General features: G+C 45.0%; 1 protein-coding gene across 1 annotated transcript in view; it reads right to left on the bottom strand.

Annotated features, from left to right (window-relative positions):
* LOC142208541 (sodium channel protein type 4 subunit alpha-like) overlaps positions 1 to 22753 on the bottom strand; it is a 137662-nt gene that overhangs the window by 15167 nt on the left and 99742 nt on the right. The window contains exons 15-17 of the mRNA XM_075277133.1: positions 21460 to 21816; positions 18819 to 19280; positions 17141 to 17264 (exon numbers count right to left, since the gene is read on the bottom strand). Of these exons, the coding sequence (XP_075133234.1) occupies positions 17141 to 17264; positions 18819 to 19280; positions 21460 to 21816 (943 nt within the window). The remainder of the gene's footprint in view (positions 1 to 17140; positions 17265 to 18818; positions 19281 to 21459; positions 21817 to 22753) is intronic.

Here is a 22753-nt window from a genome sequence, read left to right as displayed (position 1 = left end):
CTAAAATGTTCGAGGTTCGAAATTCGATTCGAACAGCCGCTCAATGTTCGTGTGTTCGAACGGGTTTCGAACCCCATTATAGTCTATGGGGAACAGATACTCGTTAAGGGGGAAACCCAAATCCGTGTCTGGAGGGTCACCAAGTCCACTATGACACCCCAGGAAATGATGCCAACACCTCTGGAATGACACTGGGACAGCAGGGGAAGCATGTCTGGGGGCATCTAACACACCAAAGACCCTCTATTACCCCAACATCACAGCCTAACAACTACATACTTTACACACTCAATACCACCTCTCTGACAGTAGGAAAACACCTTGAAACATGTGTATTTGGCACTTGCAGTGAGGAGAGCTTGTCACCAGCAGTGAATTTGGCCCTTGTAGTAAGTTGAGGTTGGCACCATCATTTGTTTTGAAAATCAGGGTGGATTGAGCCTCTAAACAGCCAAGTTTTGGGAAATTCATGGTGGAGGGAGCCTCTAAAAAACCCAGTTTGGACCAATTCATGGTGGAGGGAGCCTCTAAACAGCCCAGTTTGGGCAAATTCATGGTGGAGGGAGCCTCTAAAAACCCCAGTTTGGACCAATTCATGGTGGAGGGAGCCTCTAAAAAACCCAGTTTGGACCAATTCATGGTGGAGGGAGCCTCTAACCAGCCCAGTTTGGGCAAATTCATGGTGGAGGGAGCCTCTAAAAAACCCAGTTTGGACCAATTCATGGTGGAGGGAGCCTCTAACCAGCCCAGTTTGGGCAAATTCATGGTGGAGGGAGCCTCTAAAAAACCCAGTTTGGACCAATTCATGGTGGAGGGAGCCTCTAACCAGCCCAGTTTGGGCAAATTCATGGTGGAGGGAGCCTCTAAAAAACCCAGTTTGGGCAAATTCATGGTGGAGGGAGCCTCTAAACAGCCCAGTTTGGGCAAATTCATGGTGGAGGGAGCCTCTAACCAGCCCAGTTTGGACCAATTAATGGTGGAGGGAGCCTCTAACCAGCCCAGTTTGGGCAAATTCATGGTGGAGGGAGCCTCTAAACAGCCCAGTTTGGACCAATTCATGGTGGAGGGAGCCTCTAAAAAACCCAGTTTGGACCAATTCATGGTGGAGGGAGCCTCTAAACAGCCCAGTTTGGGCAAATTCATGGTGGAGGGAGCCTCTAACCAGCCCAGTTTGGACCAATTCATGGTGGAGGGAGCCTCTAACCAGCCCAGTTTGGGCAAATTCATGGTGGAGGGAGCCTCTAAACAGCCCAGTTTGGACCAATTCATGGTGGAGGGAGCCTCTAAAAAACCCAGTTTGGACCAATTCATGGTGGAGGGAGCCTCTAAACAGCCCAGTTTGGGCAAATTCATGGTGGAGGGAGCCTCTAACCAGCCCAGTTTGGACCAATTAATGGTGGAGGGAGCCTCTAAACAGCCAAGTTTTGGGAAATTCATGGTGGAGGGAGCCTCTAACCAGCCCAGTTTGGACCAATTCATGGTGGAGGGAGCCTCTAAACAGCCCAGTTTGGGCAAATTCATGGTGGAGGGAGCCTCTAACCAGCCCAGTTTGGGCAAATTCATGGTGGAGGGAGCCTCTAACCAGCCCAGTTTGGACCAATTAATGGTGGAGGGAGCCTCTAAACAGCCAAGTTTGGACCAATTCATGGTGGAGGGAGCCTCTAACCAGCCCAGTTTGGGCAAATTCATGGTGGAGGGAGCCTCTAAACAGCCCAGTTTGGGCACATTCATGGTGGAGGGAGCCTCTAACCAGCCCAGTTTGGACCAATTAATGGTGGAGGGAGCCGCTAAACAGCCCAGTTTGGACCAATTCATGGTGGAGGGAGCCTCTAAAAACCCCAGTTTGGACCAATTCATGGTGGAGGGAGCCTCTAAAAAACCCAGTTTGGACCAATTCATGGTGGAGGGAGCCTCTAACCAGCCCAGTTTGGACCAATTAATGGTGGAGGGAGCCTCTAACCAGCCCAGTTTGGACCAATTAATGGTGGAGGGAGCCGCTAAACAGCCCAGTTTGGACCAATTCATGGTGGAGGGAGCCTCTAACCAGCCCAGTTTGGGCAAATTCATGGTGGAGGGAGCCTCTAAACAGCCCAGTTTGGGCACATTCATGGTGGAGGGAGCCTCTAACCAGCCCAGTTTGGACCAATTAATGGTGGAGGGAGCCGCTAAACAGCCCAGTTTGGACCAATTCATGGTGGAGGGAGCCTCTAAAAACCCCAGTTTGGACCAATTCATGGTGGAGGGAGCCTCTAAAAAACCCAGTTTGGACCAATTCATGGTGGAGGGAGCCTCTAACCAGCCCAGTTTGGACCAATTAATGGTGGAGGGAGCCTCTAACCAGCCCAGTTTGGACCAATTAATGGTGGAGGGAGCCGCTAAACAGCCCAGTTTGGACCAATTCATGGTGGAGGGAGCCTCTAAACAGCCAAGTTTGGACCAATTAATGGTGGAGGGAGCCTCTAAACAGCCAAGTTTGGACCAATTAATGGTGGAGGGAGCCGCTAAACAGCCCAGTTTGGACCAATTCATGGTGGAGGGAGCCTCTAACCAGCCCAGTTTGGACCAATTAATGGTGGAGGGAGCCTCTAAACAGCCAAGTTTGGACCAATTAATGGTGGAGGGAGCCTCTAACCAGCCCAGTTTGGACCAATTAATGGTGGAGGGAGCCTCTAAACAGCCAAGTTTGGACCAATTAATGGTGGAGGGAGCCGCTAAACAGCCCAGTTTGGACCAATTAATGGTGGAGGGAGCCTCTAAACAGCCAAGTTTTGGGAAATTCATGGTGGAGGGAGCCTCTAACCAGCCCAGTTTGGACCAATTCATGGTGGAGGGAGCCTCTAAACAGCCCAGTTTGGGCAAATTCATGGTGGAGGGAGCCTCTAAACAGCCAAGTTTGGACCAATTAATGGTGGAGGGAGCCGCTAAACAGCCCAGTTTGGACCAATTAATGGTGGAGGGAGCCTCTAAACAGCCAAGTTTTGGGAAATTCATGGTGGAGGGAGCCTCTAACCAGCCCAGTTTGGACCAATTCATGGTGGAGGGAGCCTCTAAACAGCCCAGTTTGGGCAAATTCATGGTGGAGGGAGCCTCTAACCAGCCCAGTTTGGGCAAATTCATGGTGGAGGGAGCCTCTAACCAGCCCAGTTTGGACCAATTAATGGTGGAGGGAGCCTCTAAACAGCCAAGTTTGGACCAATTCATGGTGGAGGGAGCCTCTAAAAACCCCAGTTTGGACCAATTCATGGTGGAGGGAGCCTCTAACCAGCCCAGTTTGGGCAAATTAATGGTGGAGGGAGCCTCTAACCAGCCCAGTTTGGACCAATTAATGGTGGAGGGAGCCTCTAAACAGCCAAGTTTGGACCAATTAATGGTGGAGGGAGCCGCTAAACAGCCCAGTTTGGACCAATTCATGGTGGAGGGAGCCTCTAACCAGCCCAGTTTGGACCAATTAATGGTGGAGGGAGCCTCTAAACAGCCAAGTTTGGACCAATTAATGGTGGAGGGAGCCTCTAACCAGCCCAGTTTGGACCAATTAATGGTGGAGGGAGCCTCTAAACAGCCAAGTTTGGACCAATTAATGGTGGAGGGAGCCGCTAAACAGCCCAGTTTGGACCAATTCATGGTGGAGGGAGCCTCTAAAAACCCCAGTTTGGACCAATTCATGGTGGAGGGAGCCTCTAAACAGCCCAGTTTGGGCAAATTCATGGTGGAGGGAGCCTCTAACCAGCAGAGTTGGTGGAAATCAGGGTGGAGGGAGCCTCTAACCAGCAGAGTTGGGGGAAATCAGGGTGGAGGGAGCCTAGTATTAGCAGAATTGTGCAACGCTTATGGTGGATGAGTATGAGGATGCGGAGGAATTGGAGAGGTTGAGTACAGACATGGAGTTTCATGTTGGGGTGCTTTACACAGGTGGGCACAAAAATGACGGCTCTACCCAGTGGTGGTTCATTTTTATCAAAGTGAGCCGGTCGGCACTCTCAGCTGACAGACGGGTGCGCTTGTCAGTGATGATGCCACCGGCTGCACTGAACACCCTCTCAGATAGGACGCTGGCGGCAGGACAGGACAGCACCTCCAAGGCATATAGGGCAAGTTCAAGCCACAGGTCCAACTTCGACACCCAATACGTGTAGGGCGCAGAGGGGTTGGAGAGGACAGGGCTGTGGTCGGAAAGGTATTCCCGCAACATGCGCCTATACTTCTCACGCCTGGTGACACTAGGACCCTCCGTGGCGGCACTTTGGCGAGGGGGTGCCATCAAGGTGTCCCAGACCTTAGACAGTGTGCCCCTCGTTTGTGTGGACCGGTGAGAACTTGGTTGCCTACTGGAGGAACTGCCCTCCCTGCCGCCAACGTCACATGCTGGAAACATCTCCATCATATTCTGCACCAATTGCCTGTGGCAAGCATTGATGCGATTGGCCCTCCCCTCTACCGGAATAAAAGACGAGATGTTGTTTTTATACCGGGGGTCAAGGATAGCAAAGATCCAGTACTGGTTGTCCTCCATGATTTTGACAATACGCTTGTCGGTTGTAAAGCACCCCAACATGAACTCAGCCATGTCTGCCACAGTGTTAGTTGGCATGACTCCTCTGGCCCCACCGGAAAGTTCAATCTCCATTTCCTCCTCATCCTCCATGTCTACCCATCCGCGCTGCAACAATGGGACGATTCGAAGTTGCCCGGAAGCCTCCTGTATCACCATCACATCATCGGACAACTCTTCTTCCTCCTCCTCCTCCTCCTCCATTAAACGCAGTGAAGCGGACAGATGTGTGGACCTACTCTCCAGCTGTGACGGATCGGATGCTATCCCTAACTCCTCTGTGTGATCTGAGTTATCCCTGATGTCAATCAGGGATTCTCTCAGAACACACAAGAGCGGGATTGTAAGGCTCACCATCGCATCCTCAGAGCTCACCCTCCTTGTGGACTCCTCAAAGACCCGTAGGATGTCACAAAGGTCTCTCATCCATGGCCACTCATGGATGTGAAACTGAGGCAGCTGACTTTGTGGCACCCTAGGGTTTTGTAGCTGGTATTCCATCAAAGGTCTCTGCTGCTCAACCACTCTATTCAACATCTGAAACGTTGAGTTCCAGCGTGTGGGGACGTCGCACAAAAGCCGGTGTTGTGGCACATGCAGGCGTTGCTGGAGAGATTTTAAGCTAGCAGCGGCTACTGTCGACTTGCGAAAGTGGGCGCACATGCGCCGCACTTTCACCAGTAGCTCTGGAACATTGGGGTAGCTCTTTAGGAAACGTTGCACCACTAGGTTGAAGACGTGGGCCAGGCATGGAACATGTTGGAGTCCGGCAAGCTCCAGAGCTGCTACCAGGTTCCGGCCGTTATCACAAACGACCATGCCTGGGCCCAGGTGCAGCGGCTCAAACCATATTGCCGTCTCATCGAGGAGGGCATCCCTCACCTCGGAGGCAGTGTGCTGTCTGTCCCCCAAGCTGATCAGCTTCAGCACAGCCTGCTGACGTCTACCAACGCCAGTGCTGCAACGTTTCCAACTCGTAGCTGGGGTCAATCTAACAGCGGAGGAGGAGGCGGTGGCGGAGGAGGAGGCGGTGGCGGAGGAGGAGGCGGTAGAGGAGGAGGAGGAGGGGGGTGTTCTTCTCGTGTCCCTGCCAGGAATGTTAGGCGGGGAGACGAGGTACACCGGGCCAGTTTGGGAAGCAGTCCCAGCCTCAACTACATTCACCCAGTGTGCCGTCAGTGAAATGTAGCGTCCCTGTCCGCATGCACTTGTCCACGCGTCGGTGGTCAAGTGGACCTTTGTGCAAAGCGCGGAACTAAGGGCCCGCCTGATGTTGAGTGACACGTGCTGGTGCAAGGCGGGGACGGCACACCGGGAGAAGTAGTGACGGCTAGGGACGGCATAGCGAGGTGCCGCAGTTGCCATCAGGTCCAGGAAGGCGGGAGTTTCAACAAGCCGGAACGCCAACATCTCCTGGGCCAGCAGTTTAGCGATGTTGGCGTTCAAGGCTTGCGCGTGTGGGTGGTTAGCAGTGTATTTCTGCCGCCGCTCCAATGTCTGAGAGATGGTGGGTTGTTGTAAAGAAACGCCTGATGGTGCCTTTGATGGTGCAGGAGAAGGAGATAAGACAGGACCAGGGGAGGATGAGGTAGAAGTCAACAAAGTGGCGGAGGCAGATGAAGTGGTGTCCTGGCTCGTCCTCTGGAGTGCATCGCCAGCACAGTCAGCAGTGGCAGTGGCAGAGGCAGAGGCAGTGGCAGAGGCAGTGGCAGTGGCGTGAACGGCAGGCGGCCTTTGTCCTGCCGTTGCTGCCTGCCACTGATTCCAGTGCTTGGATTCCAAATGACGGCGCATTGAAGTGGTGGACAGGTTGCTCTTCTCAGAGCCCCTAATCAATTTCGAGAGGCAAATTGTGCAGACAACACTATATCTGTCCTCGGCGCATTCCTTGAAAAAACTCGACACCTTCGAGAAACGTGCCCTCGAGGTGGGAGTTTTTCAGGGCTGGGTACGAACTGGAACATCTTGGGAGATTCCGGGTGTGGCCTGGCTTCGCCTAAGCTGCTGACCTCTGCCTCTGCCTCTAGCTACCCTTTTTGGTGCTGCACCTGCCTCAACATCCACACTACTTTCCCCGCTTGACATCCCCCCTGTCCAGGTCGGGTCAGTGTCCTCATCATCCACCACTTCCTCTTCCAACTCCTGTCTCATCTCCTCCTCCCGCACAATGCGCCGGTCAACTGGATGCCCTGACGGCAACTGCGTCACATCATCGTCGATGAGGGTGGGTTGCTGGTCATCCACCACCAAATCGAACGGAGATGGAGGAGACTCTAGTGTTTGAGCATCTGGACACAGATGCTCCTCTGTTAGGTTCATGGAATCGTGACGTGGAGAGGCAGGTTGAGGGACAATGAAAGGAGCGGAGAACAGCTCTGGGGAGCAGGGACAGTTTGGGTTATTGTTCTGTAAAGCTTCGGAATTTTGGGAGGAAGGAAGACAAGACTGTTGGGTAATAGGAGGAGAGGAGGCAGAGTCTGACTGGCTGCTGGACAATGTGCTGTAAGCGTTCTCTGACAGCCATTGCAAGACCTGTTCCTGGTTCTCGGGCCTACTAAGGTTTGTACCCTGCAGTTTAGTTAATGTGGCAAGCAACCCTGGCACTGTGGAGTGGCGCAATGCTTGCTGCCCCACAGGAGTAGGCACGGGACGCCCTGTGGCTTCACTGCTACCTTGCTCCCCAGAACCATTCCCCCGACCTCGCCCACGGCCTCGTCCACGTCCCTTTCCGGGAGCCTTGCGCATTTTGAATTCCTAGTTAGAAATTGGCACTGTATACCAGTAGTAAAAATTGTGGGTGCACGTAACCCCAATATATTCTTTGAATTACCAGTCAGAAACTGGCACTATATGGCAGTAGCAAGAAATGAGGGTATTTGTATTCCCAATATATTCTTTGAATTCCCAGTCAGACAATGGCACTGTATACCAGTAGTAAAAATTGTGGGTGCACGTAACCCCAATATATTCTTTGAATTCCCAGTCAGACACTGGCACTATATGGCAGTAGCAAGAAATGAGGGTATTTGTATTCCCAATATATTCTTTGAATTCCCAGTCAGACAATGGCACTGTATACCAGTAGTAAAAATTGTGGGTGCACGTAACCACAATATATTCTTTGAATTACCAGTCAGAAACTGGCACTATATGGCAGTAGCAAGAAATGAGGGTATTTATAACCCCAATATATTCTTTGAATTCCCAGTCAGACAATGGCACTGTATACCAGTAGTAAAAATTGTGGGTGCACGTAACCCCAATATATTCTTTGAATTACCAGTCAGAAACTGGCACTATATGGCAGTAGCAAGAAATGAGGGTATTTGTATTCCCAATATATTCTTTGAATTCCCAGTCAGACAATGGCACTGTATACCAGTAGTAAAAATTGTGGGTGCACGTAACCCCAATATATTCTTTGAATTCCCAGTCAGACACTGGCACTATATGGCAGTAGCAAGAAATGAGGGTATTTGTATTCCCAATATATTCTTTGAATTCCCAGTCAGACAATGGCACTGTATACCAGTAGTAAAAATTGTGGGTGCACGTAACCACAATATATTCTTTGAATTACCAGTCAGAAACTGGCACTATATGGCAGTAGCAAGAAATGAGGGTATTTGTATTCCCAATATATTCTTTGAATTCCCAGTCAGACAATGGCACTGTATACCAGTAGTAAAAATTGTGGGTGCACGTAACCCCAATATATTCTTTGAATTCCCAGTCAGACAATGGCACTGTATACCAGTAGTAAAAATTGTGGGTGCACGTAACCACAATATATTCTTTGAATTACCAGTCAGAAACTGGCACTATATGGCAGTAGCAAGAAATGAGGGTATTTATAACCCCAATATATTCTTTGAATTCCCAGTCAGACAATGGCACTGTATACCAGTAGTAAAAATTGTGGGTGCACGTAACCCCAATATATTCTTTGAATTCCCAGTCAGACACTGGCACTATATGGCAGTAGCAAGAAATGAGGGTATTTGTATTCCCAATATATTCTTTGAATTCCCAGTCAGACAATGGCACTGTATACCAGTAGTAAAAATTGTGGGTGCACGTAACCACAATATATTCTTTGAATTACCAGTCAGAAACTGGCACTATATGGCAGTAGCAAGAAATGAGGGTATTTGTATTCCCAATATATTCTTTGAATTCCCAGTCAGACAATGGCACTGTATACCAGTAGTAAAAATTGTGGGTGCACGTAACCCCAATATATTCTTTGAATTCCCAGTCAGACACTGGCACTATATGGCAGTAGCAAGAAATGAGGGTATTTGTATTCCCAATATATTCTTTGAATTCCCAGTCAGACAATGGCACTGTATACCAGTAGTAAAAATTGTGGGTGCACGTAACCCCAATATATTCTTTGAATTCCCAGTCAGACACTGGCACTATATGGCAGTAGCAAGAAATGAGGGTATTTGTATTCCCAATATATTCTTTGAATTCCCAGTCAGACAATGGCACTGTATACCAGTAGTAAAAATTGTGGGTGCACGTAACCACAATATATTCTTTGAATTACCAGTCAGAAACTGGCACTATATGGCAGTAGCAAGAAATGAGGGTATTTATAACCCCAATATATTCTTTGAATTCCCAGTCAGACAATGGCACTGTATACCAGTAGTAAAAATTGTGGGTGCACGTAACCCCAATATATTCTTTGAATTACCAGTCAGAAACTGGCACTATATGGCAGTAGCAAGAAATGAGGGTATTTGTATTCCCAATATATTCTTTGAATTCCCAGTCAGACAATGGCACTGTATACCAGTAGTAAAAATTGTGGGTGCACGTAACCCCAATATATTCTTTGAATTCCCAGTCAGACACTGGCACTATATGGCAGTAGCAAGAAATGTGGGTATTTGTATTCCCAATATATTCTTTGAATTCCCAGTCAGACAATGGCACTGTATACCAGTAGTAAAAATTGTGGGTGCACGTAACCACAATATATTCTTTGAATTACCAGTCAGAAACTGGCACTATATGGCAGTAGCAAAAATAGTGGGTGTATATAGCCCCAATTCTATTGCTAGGGGACTTGCAGGGTATTTCTGGGGTGAAGGTGGGGGGGCACACCGTTGGAACGGGTATCGGGGGTATATATCGGGTATACGGGAATACACTGACAGTGTATTCCATTCAGGATCCTGGGAAAGCTGGGTTGCGGCGATTGAGCCCGTCAGTGCCACGTTACACTGACAAGCTTCTCCCTGGAATTTAGCTCTTATAAGAGCTGTTGGTTGTCTTCTCCTTCCTATCCTAGCCTGTCCCTGCCTACCCAGAATCTAACCCCTAGCTAGCTGGACGGAAACCTCCGTCCTCGGTGAATTGCAAGCTCAGAATGACGCGAACCTGGGCGGCGCTGTTCTTTTAAATTAGAGGTCACATGTTTTCGGCAGCCAATGGGTTTTGCCTACTTTTCTCAACGTCACCGGTGTCGTAGTTCCTGTCCCACCTACCCTGTGCTGTTATTGGAGCAAAAAAGGCGCCAGGGAAGGTGGGAGGGGAATCGAGTAATGGCGCACTTTACCACGCGGTGTTCGATTCGATTCGAACATGCCGAACAGCCTAATATCCGATCGAACATGAGTTCGATAGAACACTGTTCGCTCATCTCTACTTATGACTATATCAGGTGGAAATACAGATCAAGTGAGATTTGTGATAAAAGTCTATATATACAGTATATATCCTGCTGATTCCTTAACGATACAAGGTCTTAAATTTGGTGTTATCGCTGTCACAATACTGGTCACTGGAAGTTCAATATGGCATCTCTTGGCAAAGAACTCTCTGAGGATATGAAAAATTGTTCCTGTACATAAAGATGGCCTAGGCTATAGGAAGAATGCCAAGACCCTGAAACTGAGCTGCAGTGCGGTGGCCAAGACCTTACAGCGTTTTAACAAGACAGGTCTCATCCTGATAGACCAAAGAAGTTATCGCTCGTGCTCAGCTTCCTATTCAGAGGTTGTCCTTGCAAAATCGACGTGTGAGGCATACATTGCTGCAGAAGTTAAAGAGGTTAGTGAAATTTCACAGCACACACAGGTATAAGTCTTCATATATCCAGACAAAAATGCATTCTAAAACACTATATCCTTGCACAAAGTCGGGTACCCTCATTACCCTGACATCTTTTGCCTTTTTCATATCATATTTCATTTATGTTGATATTTCAGATTTGCATCTCTCTAAGAAATTGAAATTTATATTATACTATATATGAGGAATAGCATCCCCAAACATAGACTTAAAGGGGTATTCCCACGTCGCATACTTACCCGTCTTCGTTCCTCTAAAATCTTCTGTCTTCCGGCTTTGTCTCGTCATTGGTGGGCGGGGTCACATATGCAAAGCCAAGCGACGAGATGCCGCCGGCCCTGCGTGCGCGCTCATACACCAGTCTACCCTTCACAATGCGAATACAGACCCGACACCCTGCGGGTCTGTATTAGCATTGTGAAGGCTAGACTGGTGTATGAGCTTGCACGCAGGGCCGGCGGCATCTCGCCGCTTGGCTTTGCATATGTGACCCCGGAGCGGAACAGCATCGCTTCTGCCGCTGCTGTCTTCATGCAGGGCAGAAGCATAGCGATGTGCCTGTGCCGGCGTCTAACAGTCCCCATCATCCGCCTATTACAGCGGATGCCGGGGAGTTAGATGCCAGCACAGGTGAAGCCAGCAACATCACTATGCTTCTGCCCTGCATGAAGCCAGCAGCGGCAGAAGCGATGCTGTTATTCCGCTCCTCCGCCCCCCCGCCCCGGAATAGCAGCATCGCTTCTGCCGCGGCTGTCTTCATGCAGGGCAGGCACATAGCAATGTTGCTGGCTTCACCTGTCCCCCAAAGGGTAAACTACCCCCCCTCCAGGCTCGCTCCCGTGTACTTAGCCCCTCCTCCCTCCCCCCTGAGAGCAGCAGATACATCACTTGACTCAGGAGCAGCTAGGTCAGGGCTGTGGCCACAAAACAATGAATAAAGTAAGATAGTGGCCAAACAAAGCAGTTTTGCTGAAGCAGTGTATTTAGGAAAAGTCACATTCACATTTACAAGCATTATAGATAGGATCCTTGTGACGGGACAACCCCTTTAATCCAATAGTTCCATCGTTTTATTTTTATTCATTTTAAGGCAAAATTTGGACTAGTTAAGTATATTAACCCCTTCCCGCTCTTCACGATGACGTCGCTTTAAGCACGGACCCAGGACTAACCAATGGAATTGGAAAATACTCTGACTCTGGTGGCTTATTCCCTCAGATGTCATGATCAATAGTGATCATAGCAACTGAGCGGTTCAGGGGTAAGATAGTCCCCACCCTGCCATGATGAGATCACAGAGTCCAATGAGTTTCCATGGTAGCTAGGAGGTCCCAGGTTCAAGTTCCCTTGTGGGACAGGAAAAAAGTTTAAAAAGTTAAAATAAAGTATAAATAAATTTTAAAAAATTCCCATGTTTGTCCGCACTATCCAAAAATAGTGTTATTTATCTCGTATGGTGAGTGCCAAAAAAAATAATATATATATTGCATTATGTATGTTTGTCACTTCTCTTCCCACCAAAATAATAGTAAAAAGTGATCAAAAAATCATACATACCAAAAATTGGTACCAATAAAATGTACAATAATCACTGTAATGATAGAGTTGCATTTTTTTTTTTTCAAATGGACCCCTCGGAAAAAACGTTAATCAAAACATTATATGTACCCCAAAGTGGGGATACAAATAGAAGTACAACTGGTCATGCAAAGAACAAGCCATTAGATAGTTTTTTTATGTCAACAAAAAAAAAAAAAGTTATGAATTTTTGAAAGTGGGGAAGGAAAATATGAAAAAAGTTGCCGAGTGTTTAGATTCAAACTACCACCATTATCTTTATATACATATAAGAAACAAGAAAAACAGCAGATGGCACAGCTTGTACTTCCCCAATGAAACATATAATAGGAGCAAATATTAACCATCAGTCAGTATCCTCGGAATATGGATAAATATTCAAAGAGCCAAAGGGAACGATGGAGGTGCACAACTTCAGGTCCGACGAAGGGTGGAGCCAAAAGGGAATGATCCGATTGGACAATGTCCGTTACCTAAACCCTACCATGGGAGAAAGGTGAAAGTGAAAGGGGCATGTTATATACTGTTGCAAATCTGATTGGCTATCCCTTTAAGTGACCTTATGGTATAGATCTGATTGGTTGTCTTTCCAGGCTGACACATGTTGTTTCTGATCAAGTGTAATTATAGTTTTGTATTTAAGACCTGTTGCCCGGAGTCCGTGTTATTGCATTTTAGGCTTGAAGAAGCGTGACTGTGAACGCGAAACGGCTGTTGCCTCTTTTTGCCAATAGTGCTATCACTCCCTCCCTTTGGATTTCATTTATGTTTGTACCTAATAAAGGATTTTTTAAAGAAAAGAGAAGACGAATGTCGTCCTTTGGAAAATGAATGGTGAGTGCTCACCCATTTCTATCTTTTCATGGATTTATCTTTATATACACATGTGGACATAATTGTTGGTACCCTTCGTTTAAAGAGGTATTCCCACGTCGCATACTCACCAGTCTTCGATGCTGTAAAGTCTTCTTTCTTCCGGCTTTGTTGTGTCATTGGTGGGCGGGGTTACATATGCAAAGTCGGCGGCGAGAAGTCACCGCTTCTATGCTGCTGGCCCTGCATGTACGCTCCTGATGCAGCTAGGCATCGAACGTACAGCCTTCACAATGCAATACAGACCTGGCATCTGCTGTAATAGAGAGGCAGATGCCGGGGAGTGTAGACGTCGGCACAGGTGCCTGCAACATCACTACGCTCCTGCCCTGCATGAAGCCAGCAGCGGCAGGAGTGATGCTGCTATTCCGCTCCTCCGCCCCCCCTCCCCCTCCCCTCCAGAATAGCAGCATCGCTCCTGCCGCTGCTGGCTTCATGCAGGGCAGGAGCGTAGCGATGTTGCAGGCATCTGTGCCGGCGTCTACACTCCCCGGCATCCGCCTCTCTATTACAGCGGATGCCGGGTCTGTATTGGCGGCCCCTCCCCCCCCAAAATGTAATCAACCCCCCCCCTCCAGGCTCGCTCCCGTGCACTTAGCCCCTCCTCCCTCCCACCTGAGAGCAGCAGATACATCACTTGACTTTTGACCAGATAAGTCACGGGATGTGTCAACAGAGAAATGAATAAAGTAAGATAGTGGAGAAACAAAGCTGTTTTGCTGAAGCAATGTATTTAGGAAAAGTCTTACATTCACATTATCAAGCAGTATAGATAGGACCCTTGTGATGGGACAACCCCGTTAATGAAAGGAAAAACCCATAATGGTCACAGAAATAACTTGAATCTGACAAAAGTAATAACATAAAAAATCCTATGAAAATGAACAAATGAGTCAGATATTACTTTTGGCTTCAACAGAATTAAAAAAAAATAAAACTCATGAAACAGGCCTGGACAGAAATGATGGTTCCCTTAACTTAATATTTTGTTGCACAACCTTTTGATGCAATCGTTGCGATCATACGATTCCTGTAACTGCCAATGAGACTTCTGTACCTCTCAGCAGGTATTCTGGCCCACTCCTCATGAGCAAACTGCTCCAGTTGTCTTGGGTTTGAAGGGTGCCTTTTCCAGACGGCATGTTTCAGCTCCTTCCAAAGATGCTCAATAGGATTTAGGTCAGGGCTCATAGAAGGCCACTTCAGAATAGACCAATGTTTTGGGTCATTATACTGTTGTATGACCTGCGACTGGGATCAAGATTTCTGACACTAGGCAACACATTTCTCTTTAGAATCCCTTGATAGTCTTGAGATTTCATTGTACCCTGCACAGATTCAAGACACCCTGTGCCAGATGCAGCAAAGCAGCCCCAGAACATAACAGAGCCTCCTCCATGTTTCATAGTAGGGAAATTGTTCTTTTCAAGATATGCTTTATTTTTCTGTCTATGAACATAGAGCTGATGTGCCTTGCCAAAACGTTTGATATTCGTCTCATCTATCCAAAGGACATTCTCCCAGAAGCTTTATGGCTTCGTCAACATGTAGTTTGGTTATTATTACTTTTTTCATATTCAAGTTATTTCTGTGACCATTGTGGGTTTTTCTTTCATTAAACTAGGATTACCAACAATTTTGTCCACGTGTGTATCTCTGCATATCAGCCAGTAAGTGCATTAGGGCAAATCTAGTGTGTCAGATTTGATTAACAGACCAAAATAAAGAATTAAAAAAAAAAAATCTAAACAATTTGGGAGTTATTAGCTATTTGTAGGATGTGCTCCTAGGTCAACAAACTTGTACAGTAAAAAAAAAAATATATATTGGACAGAAATTAGAAAGATGCCATATTTATTACTTGGTCATTACTTTTTTCGTTAGGCGGTCAACCACTATTTTCTGAGTTACGCTGGTACTAGCGTTCCCTGGAGACATGAAACTGCATTGCTGTGTAAATCCTCTTGTAAGATAAAAACCCATTACAGAGATAAGAGTCTGTAAATGTGCTAGTTTCTCTTCTCTTTTCTGGAAGGCTGTGTTCACCTGTTCATTGAAGCATATAAAAATATTCCACCAACCCTGACAAACTTATCACCAGAAGTATCCGACATACAGCTGCCAAGAGGAACTAAAAAATCAAGTTCTGTTAACTTACATACAGTAAAAATTATACGTATTTATATTTAATTAAACTGCACCTCTATCTCTTTACTATATATATATATATATATATATATATATATTTATATACTGTATATAGTTAGATTAATATAAATATTAATATGTGCGCCTCCAGCATTGTGTACATACTGTACTTTTAATAGACAGCACAGTGTACGGCCATAACCTTGGGGGTACTTTGATGTAATTATTTCAGTATAGTACTTGGTTTAGGAGTGGTGCAATGATAAACACTACCATAGGAGTCATTGTATTGATCTTTGACTTCAGGCACCCTTTACCTTCAGTCCTCTGTCAGAAACAAGTGCAATTAGGTTCAATAGGTATTTATTGAGAAGCATGATAACTAGAGATGAGCGAACAGTGAAATGTTTGACGTTCGATTTGAGTAGCCGCTCAATACTCGACTGTTCGATCGAACATCGAACCCCATTATAGTCTATAGGGAATAAATACTCGTTTAGGGGGAAACCACTATTCGACTCAGGAGGGTCACCAAGTCCACTATGACACCCCAGGAAATGATGCCAACACCCTGGAATGCAACTGGGACAGCAGGGGAAGCATGTCTGGGGGCATCTAAAATGCCCAAGTCACTGTATTACGTTGGGATCCCTGTCAGCTTGTGATATTCTGGTCCGATCTTAGACTCCGCCTCCTTACAGACGAGCCTCTGGCAGAACCAGCGTTGATTGGCCGAATGCTGTACACTGTATGGCATTTGGCCAATCAACGCTGGTCAATGCATTCCTATGGGAAAAAGTCAGCTCGCGCATATCGCAAGCTGAAAGGGATCCCGACCAGATAGAGCCCCAAAGAACTGTGTGAGTGACATTCCCACCTAAATAAAAGTAATCCCTAGCTAATCCTGCCTGTACATCTATCCCTGTCTCACAGTCACATAGTTCACAGTCTCATATGAACCGGATATTAAATCCACTGTTCGTATAAATTGGAGGTCACCTGAATTAGCCAGCCAATTACATTTTCACCTGGTGTTCGACTCGAATCGAACATCTGATCGAATGTGTATTCAATCGAACGCTGTTTGCTCATCTCTAATGGTAAACTATCATGAAACATTATACAGACATATGAAGGTCCTAAAGAGAACAAATGCCAGTTTTGTAGGTAACAGGAAAGAAAAGGGAGGGAATTACACCAAACAGATGAACAGAGAAAGGGAAAGATGGAGAGGAAATGGGAATCAGGGAAATCCAGTGGCCACTTATCCTGGTAGAGATAGCGGGAAAGAGAGGACAAGAGGAAAGTAAGGAAAAGAGAAAAGAGAAGATATAGAAGCTCTTAAATCCAGCTCGCCCCTAGGCATTAGACAAGTAGCAGCCCATCGCCAGAGGCCTACACCTCAAAGCCCTGGGAAAAACAATGCATTCCAAGGCATCCAAGTAGTGTTAACAGCAGCTTCACTAGTATTGCGTCCACAACCAACTCTTCCATATGTCTAATATGGTTCAATGCTGCCAGCCACATGGCCAAGTCGGGTGCCTCCCCCCCAACCTCCATAATAGGGGAATAAACTGACAGGTCACCATCAGGAAATGTCTCAGAAAATCCTTCTTGATTATTGACAATGGATGGTAAAACAGACAGAATCATCCCCATTTGCAATGTTCTCCACACAAGACAGAGGGGAAACAAACAGCAGGCCTTCCTGATATGAGTGACAAAATGGGAATTATAATGTAAGGTCCCATTTCCATCATTACTTGTAGACTCCCTCACTTCTATGTATACTAGGTTCACAAAGAAGTCTATATAAAAGCTGTATACTGTCCTCTGAATTCTATGTTTCTCATAGGTCAGATCACACGCATTTCAGGAGTGGAGTATCAAATTAGCAAAATATACCTTCTGTAAAGCATTCTTCTGGGCCCTCCTCTTCCTTATGTTCAAAGGCTTCTTCCTCTTCCTCTGGCTCCGGAGGTCTATAATCTGCTGTACTACACACTGAAGAGCCATCATCAAATCTCCTCTAAAGGAAGAAGAACATAAATGACATGAACAAATCTTAAATGGGTATTCCAGTTATAACAGGTTATTGCCCATCTGGATCTCTCTGATGGAGGTCCCACATCTCCTCTCCTCCCATGTTGCAAGACCACAGCCAAAGCTGAAGATTTGCTACAGTTGTATCCAGTCTAGATAATCCTTTGCCTGACCTTGAGACTGATATATTTTACCTACACTGATACATTAACAAACTACTGGAAGTGGTTGTCTGGGATTTACCTTTTCATAGCCGCCTGGTTCATGTAGAATAAAAAGACTTTGCAATATAACATTTATAATTCCTTTGGACACCCATACATTACACAGAAAAACTTCCCACTATGGCTATGTCACATCAGCTGCAGCAGGGAAAGTCTCTGTGCAGTGTACAGGTGTATAGTCTCTGTGCAGTGTACAGATGTAAGTCTCTCTGCAGTGTACAGGTGTACAGTCTCTCTGCAGTGTAGAGGTGTAAGTCTCTCTGCAGTGTACAGGTGTATAGTCTCTGTGCAGTGTACAGGTGTAAGTCTCTCTGCAGTGTACAGTCTTTTTGCAGTGTTCAGGTGTTGTGTACTTTGCACAGACAATGAGGGAGGGCTGGTGGGAAAACATGAGTGCTGTTGCAATGCTTACATGTACTAGGGCACATTTCATTTGTCGTTGGGGGGGAGTAGAATATTTTATTACAAAGTCTTCTTATTTTTCCTATTTTTTTATTCTTGTACAATTGCTTTAGTATACTGTAATTCAGGAGGGGTAATGTCTCTCATTATGGAGAAACTGGTACAGGGACCTATAAGACCATGCAAACCCTGCTGTGAATTCTGGATAAAGAATATGCATATAAGACATTTTTGGCAAAAAAGAGGAATTTGCTCCTAGCACTGCAGGATGGGGACCTCTTCCATCTGGAGCAGTAATACTGTCTTTGGCTATTATTTCCAGATTATGCCCTTAGGTTTCTTTGAAAACCAGGTATTAATCTATAGGGAGCTACCTTATAATAGATGGCGGTAGAAACAAATTCCTCTTTTTCACCAATGAGGTCTTATTTGCAAATTCCTTACCCTAATACATTGTATACAACTATATCAAGCTTTAAGAAGTATGAATGTGAACAGGAATATTCACAGACAGCAAGTGAAGATGTTGAAGTTGCATTTCATTGTACGTAAATTAAATTATTACACGTTTTCTCTTCATGGAAAGTTGCTACTTGGTCCATAGTCATGATCTTAGACAACCTTTTTTCCTCTCTGACCTGCATTATTGACACTGCCCATGATCACAGACCAGACACTGTACATATCACAACTTACGTTGCTCTTCAAGAAGAGGTTCTTTCCTCACCATATGCCATCACTGACAAAAGGAACCATTATGAACTGTCCATGAGTCCACTTTTCTATAGCTATAATATATCCTGTATACATGCTATAAATGCATAATATATCAAATTACCAATGCCATAAGTATTATATGTGCAATAATAAAGATGCCACTAGCATAAATCTTGGCCTGTAGAGTGGACTCTTACCTTGGGCTTTATTGCCATCTCCTCAAACTCTGACTGAGTGCTGATCTCATCTGTATCAGGGACCTCCAGATCTGACTCTTCGGATGCTATGGGCACTTCTATCCTATAGTGCGGGTTGTTAATCAGATTGATATGATCTAACTCAGTCATGATGTATCGTGGCTTTTTCACCAGGCCATCAACAACCGGGCTTTCAGGCTTGGGTTCCTCTTCAGTCTCTATGTGGTTAAGAGCAAAACTCTCTTTATTTACATCCTCATTATTACCCTCATCTTCCTCCTTATTCTTATCTTTCTTCTTAAAGGGTGACAAGGAGAGAGCAGTTTTCTTCACAAAATCAATGCCTCTAGTGATTCTCCCTATGGCAATCTGTAGGTTATTCATCTCCCCGTCATCATCAGAGGCTGTGAGGTTATCAGCACTAAAGGAGCTCAGCAACAAAGCCAAGAACAGGTTCAACACCTAGAAACAGAACCAAAGGCGACGTAGAATTAACAGTTACCATAATGTAAAATGGATCAATATAACATTCTGTCCAACTAGACACTATATAGCAGCACTAACACTTCTGGCCTCCAGATGAACCTATATGCATTTATTGGAATACTTTGAATGATGTATTAATTTAGAATTCATAGGGAACCTGTCAACTCAATTTAAACACCATCAGTGCCCCATAGGACATTTTTTGTATTGTCCAGCAGTGTCCTTATTATGGCCAAGTGCATTCTTATGTAAAATAAAGTTTTTGAGTTAAGAAGGTCCAGAGTTAATGGAGGAAGTCAAGCTCCCCATATCCCAAGTCTGAAGGACCTAGTTTACATAACGAATAAAAGTAATTTTTGGATGATGTAAGAACCGTCCTCCAACAATAAAAATGTTATTCCATATGGGAATTAAGTCCAGGTCAAATGATAAAGAGCTAATAGGAGAAGTTAACCTCTGCATACCCAACCTGGTGACTTGCCTGACCTGGCAGTTGTGGTGAAGGGCTGAAGGACAACAGTCACAACCGAGGGACTGTGATTGGGCATGGAAAGTTTGACTTCTAACCTGAGATCTCCATCATCTTATTTATGCATTATCTCCAAATAGAGACTTATCAAGCACAATGAATAGAGCATCACTGAAAATGTATGAGGTGACTAGCTGGTCCATGCGTTGTGTCTGATATTGCATTTCAACTCCATGTAAGGTTGAGGCCCCACGTTGTGGAAATGCAGATTTTTTTGTTGCAGCTTTTGGTGTAGTTTTTTTTTTTTGAGCCAATGCCAGGAGTGGATTAAGCAGAAGAGAGAAGTATAAGAGCTTCCTATATATTTTACATTCCTTTTGCAGCAAAATCTGAAAAAAAAGCTGTGTTTCCATAACATGGGGCCTCAACATAATACTGAGAGACCAAACAGAGCCCATGAACAAGCATAGTGCATTTTTTTTTTAGTTTTTTTTTTTTTTATATAATCTTAGACAATGTGACAAGACTATATTTCCTTGTGATTTATGTATGGACTGCTGGCCACAAGGAGATATCATAGAAGACTTAACTAGTACAACTGATATTTGATGCAGAGACTTAAATAGCTCCTTTATATAAGTATGTCGTCTCCCCATTTCTGCAATATCTGCATTATACTCTTGGGCACCTTCCTCCAGTTTGCTATTTTCTATGCGGGCAGGATTACCTTGCTACTTGAGTTGCTTCCCTTAAATCCTATTATAACTTTAGAGCAATGCTGGAGGAAATGTCTGGGAACTTAGAATAGAGCTTAACTAATGGTTTGTCCAGCTGCCAAGGTTTTACTATTGCGCTCTCAGGTCTGTTGGAACCTGGGATCCTGCACATCAATTCTCAGCAAACAGTCAGTTCCCGACATCTTTAGTTGTATACAGATGACCAAACTGTCATAAATGATATATTCTCATTCTCAAGTGCTATATAGAATCATCATAATGTATTGTACATAGACATAGAGACCTTTATCCTACAATGTTGAAAAATTGCAATAAGGTTAAGTGGATATTGTCACTCTTTAGGAAGAGACCACCATATAGGTGTGTGGAGACTTATCAAGCCATTTGCGCTCCACTGTGAGGGATCATGGGAAGAATATGCAAATCTGTCTTCCATGAAGTTAATATAGGGAGACAGTGCCTCAGTCATGCAGCCCACAAGGGGGCCCTTAATAAGTCATAGTCAAGCTTTCTGTGTGGTTGGTCGGTCTCTGTGCCCAATGAGTGTTGGGTTCAGGGGCTACTGATCCCTCTACAATCTCTATAACAATGCTGTTGCTTCTTTGTGCCCTCCATATGACTAGGCTTCTAACATACGAACTATGAAGAACTGCTACAGGAATTCTTGTGATTTTGGACAAAGTCCTTCTTTCTGTTGTCTATAGATAGTCTTTATAAAGGTAGCAATGTATTGATCTATGTGTGATGACACATGGTCTATAAACATGTGTATTGTGGACTTGCATGGTGTGAAACATCATATTCTCCACTTAATGTAATGGTTGTATGAGAGTTGTTATGGAACATGGCAAAATTATTTCAATCTATGATATAAAAACCTCTGAGTATATTAACGGTGCAGTATAGCACGGTAAAGGCTTACATGCAGTAATAAATACATATAACTCACCACTAAGTTACCGACCACCATGACCATCATGAATACAACGAGACACATGGCTTGTCCCGCCACCTCCATACAGTCCCACATGGTCTCGATCCACTCCCCACACAATATTCGGAAAACAATGAGGAAGGAGTGAAAGAAATCATGCATGTGCCACCGTGGAAGAACGCAGTCCGAGTTGATCTTGCAAACACATTCTTTATAGCTCTTCCCAAAGAGTTGCATTCCCACCACAGCAAAGATGAAGACAATGATGGCCAAGACCAGTGTGAGGTTCCCAAGGGCACCCACCGAATTACCAATAATTTTGATGAGCATGTTCAATGTTGGCCATGATTTTGCAAGCTTGAAAACCCTAAGCTAGAAGGATAAAACATAAGGAAATTATTATAAATCAGAATAAACATATTCATAATGAATGAAAGCGCTTTATGCTAATGATACAAGCCTAAACCAGCCCAGGAAATAAGGAGCAAAGCATGTTCATTTATTAACATAATAAGAAAAGGTCATGGTCAGCCTTAACACCGTGTTGTTTTATTGGTCCATTATTGTGCGGTATATACTGTAATTTCATTATAGCAGTTGGTGCTAAGTCTACTTCAGGCACAATGCTTATATAGACATGATGTTAAGAGATACAAATCTGTTTGGCCAAAGCTGAAACTAGGGTAATATTACTAAAAAAATAAATATTTGTGGCTTGCGTTGCGTTATTGTATTCCAATCCCAGAACAAAGATCTCTGTCAATGGTCATCTTTACCTCCTCATTTCAATTAACTCATTGATATCCCTAGTCACTCCTCTTGTTTTCTATGGAACCATTAGCTTAGTACATTAAATCTAATAAGCAGGATAGAGCCTTCAAGATCAATAGGGGTGATAGGGGTGAAGAAAAGAAAATCTGCTTTTATTCGGATAATGTTTTGATCTTTAATCTTATTCAATGTCCCTTTTGGAGGTGATGGGTATATTCTGGAGTTGGTATCTACTATGGAGAAATCTTTCACATGTTCCCTGGTTGAAACCATAACTGATTTAGGGCTGAAATTTGGGTCTCAAGGAACTTAAACCTAAGGATAATTGTAACTAGTTCCCAGCTCATGCCGTACTATTATGTCAGCGGTGGGAACTTGTTCCCATGAACTAATGTAATATTACATCATGAAGATGGTGTGGGCTCAGGAGTTTAACCAGAGCCATCGGGAGCGGATGCCGGCTGTGACACATAGCTGATATTTTCCTGTAATGATGAAAACACCTTAGATACCACTATCAGTAATGAATGTGGTATCT

The sequence above is a fragment of the Leptodactylus fuscus genome, chromosome 6, assembly GCF_031893055.1.
Source record: "Leptodactylus fuscus isolate aLepFus1 chromosome 6, aLepFus1.hap2, whole genome shotgun sequence".
In the NCBI taxonomy this organism is placed as follows: Eukaryota; Metazoa; Chordata; class Amphibia; order Anura; family Leptodactylidae; genus Leptodactylus; species Leptodactylus fuscus.
The sequence above is the reverse complement of the archived record's forward strand: the minus strand, read 5'-3'. Positions and strand labels throughout refer to the sequence as shown.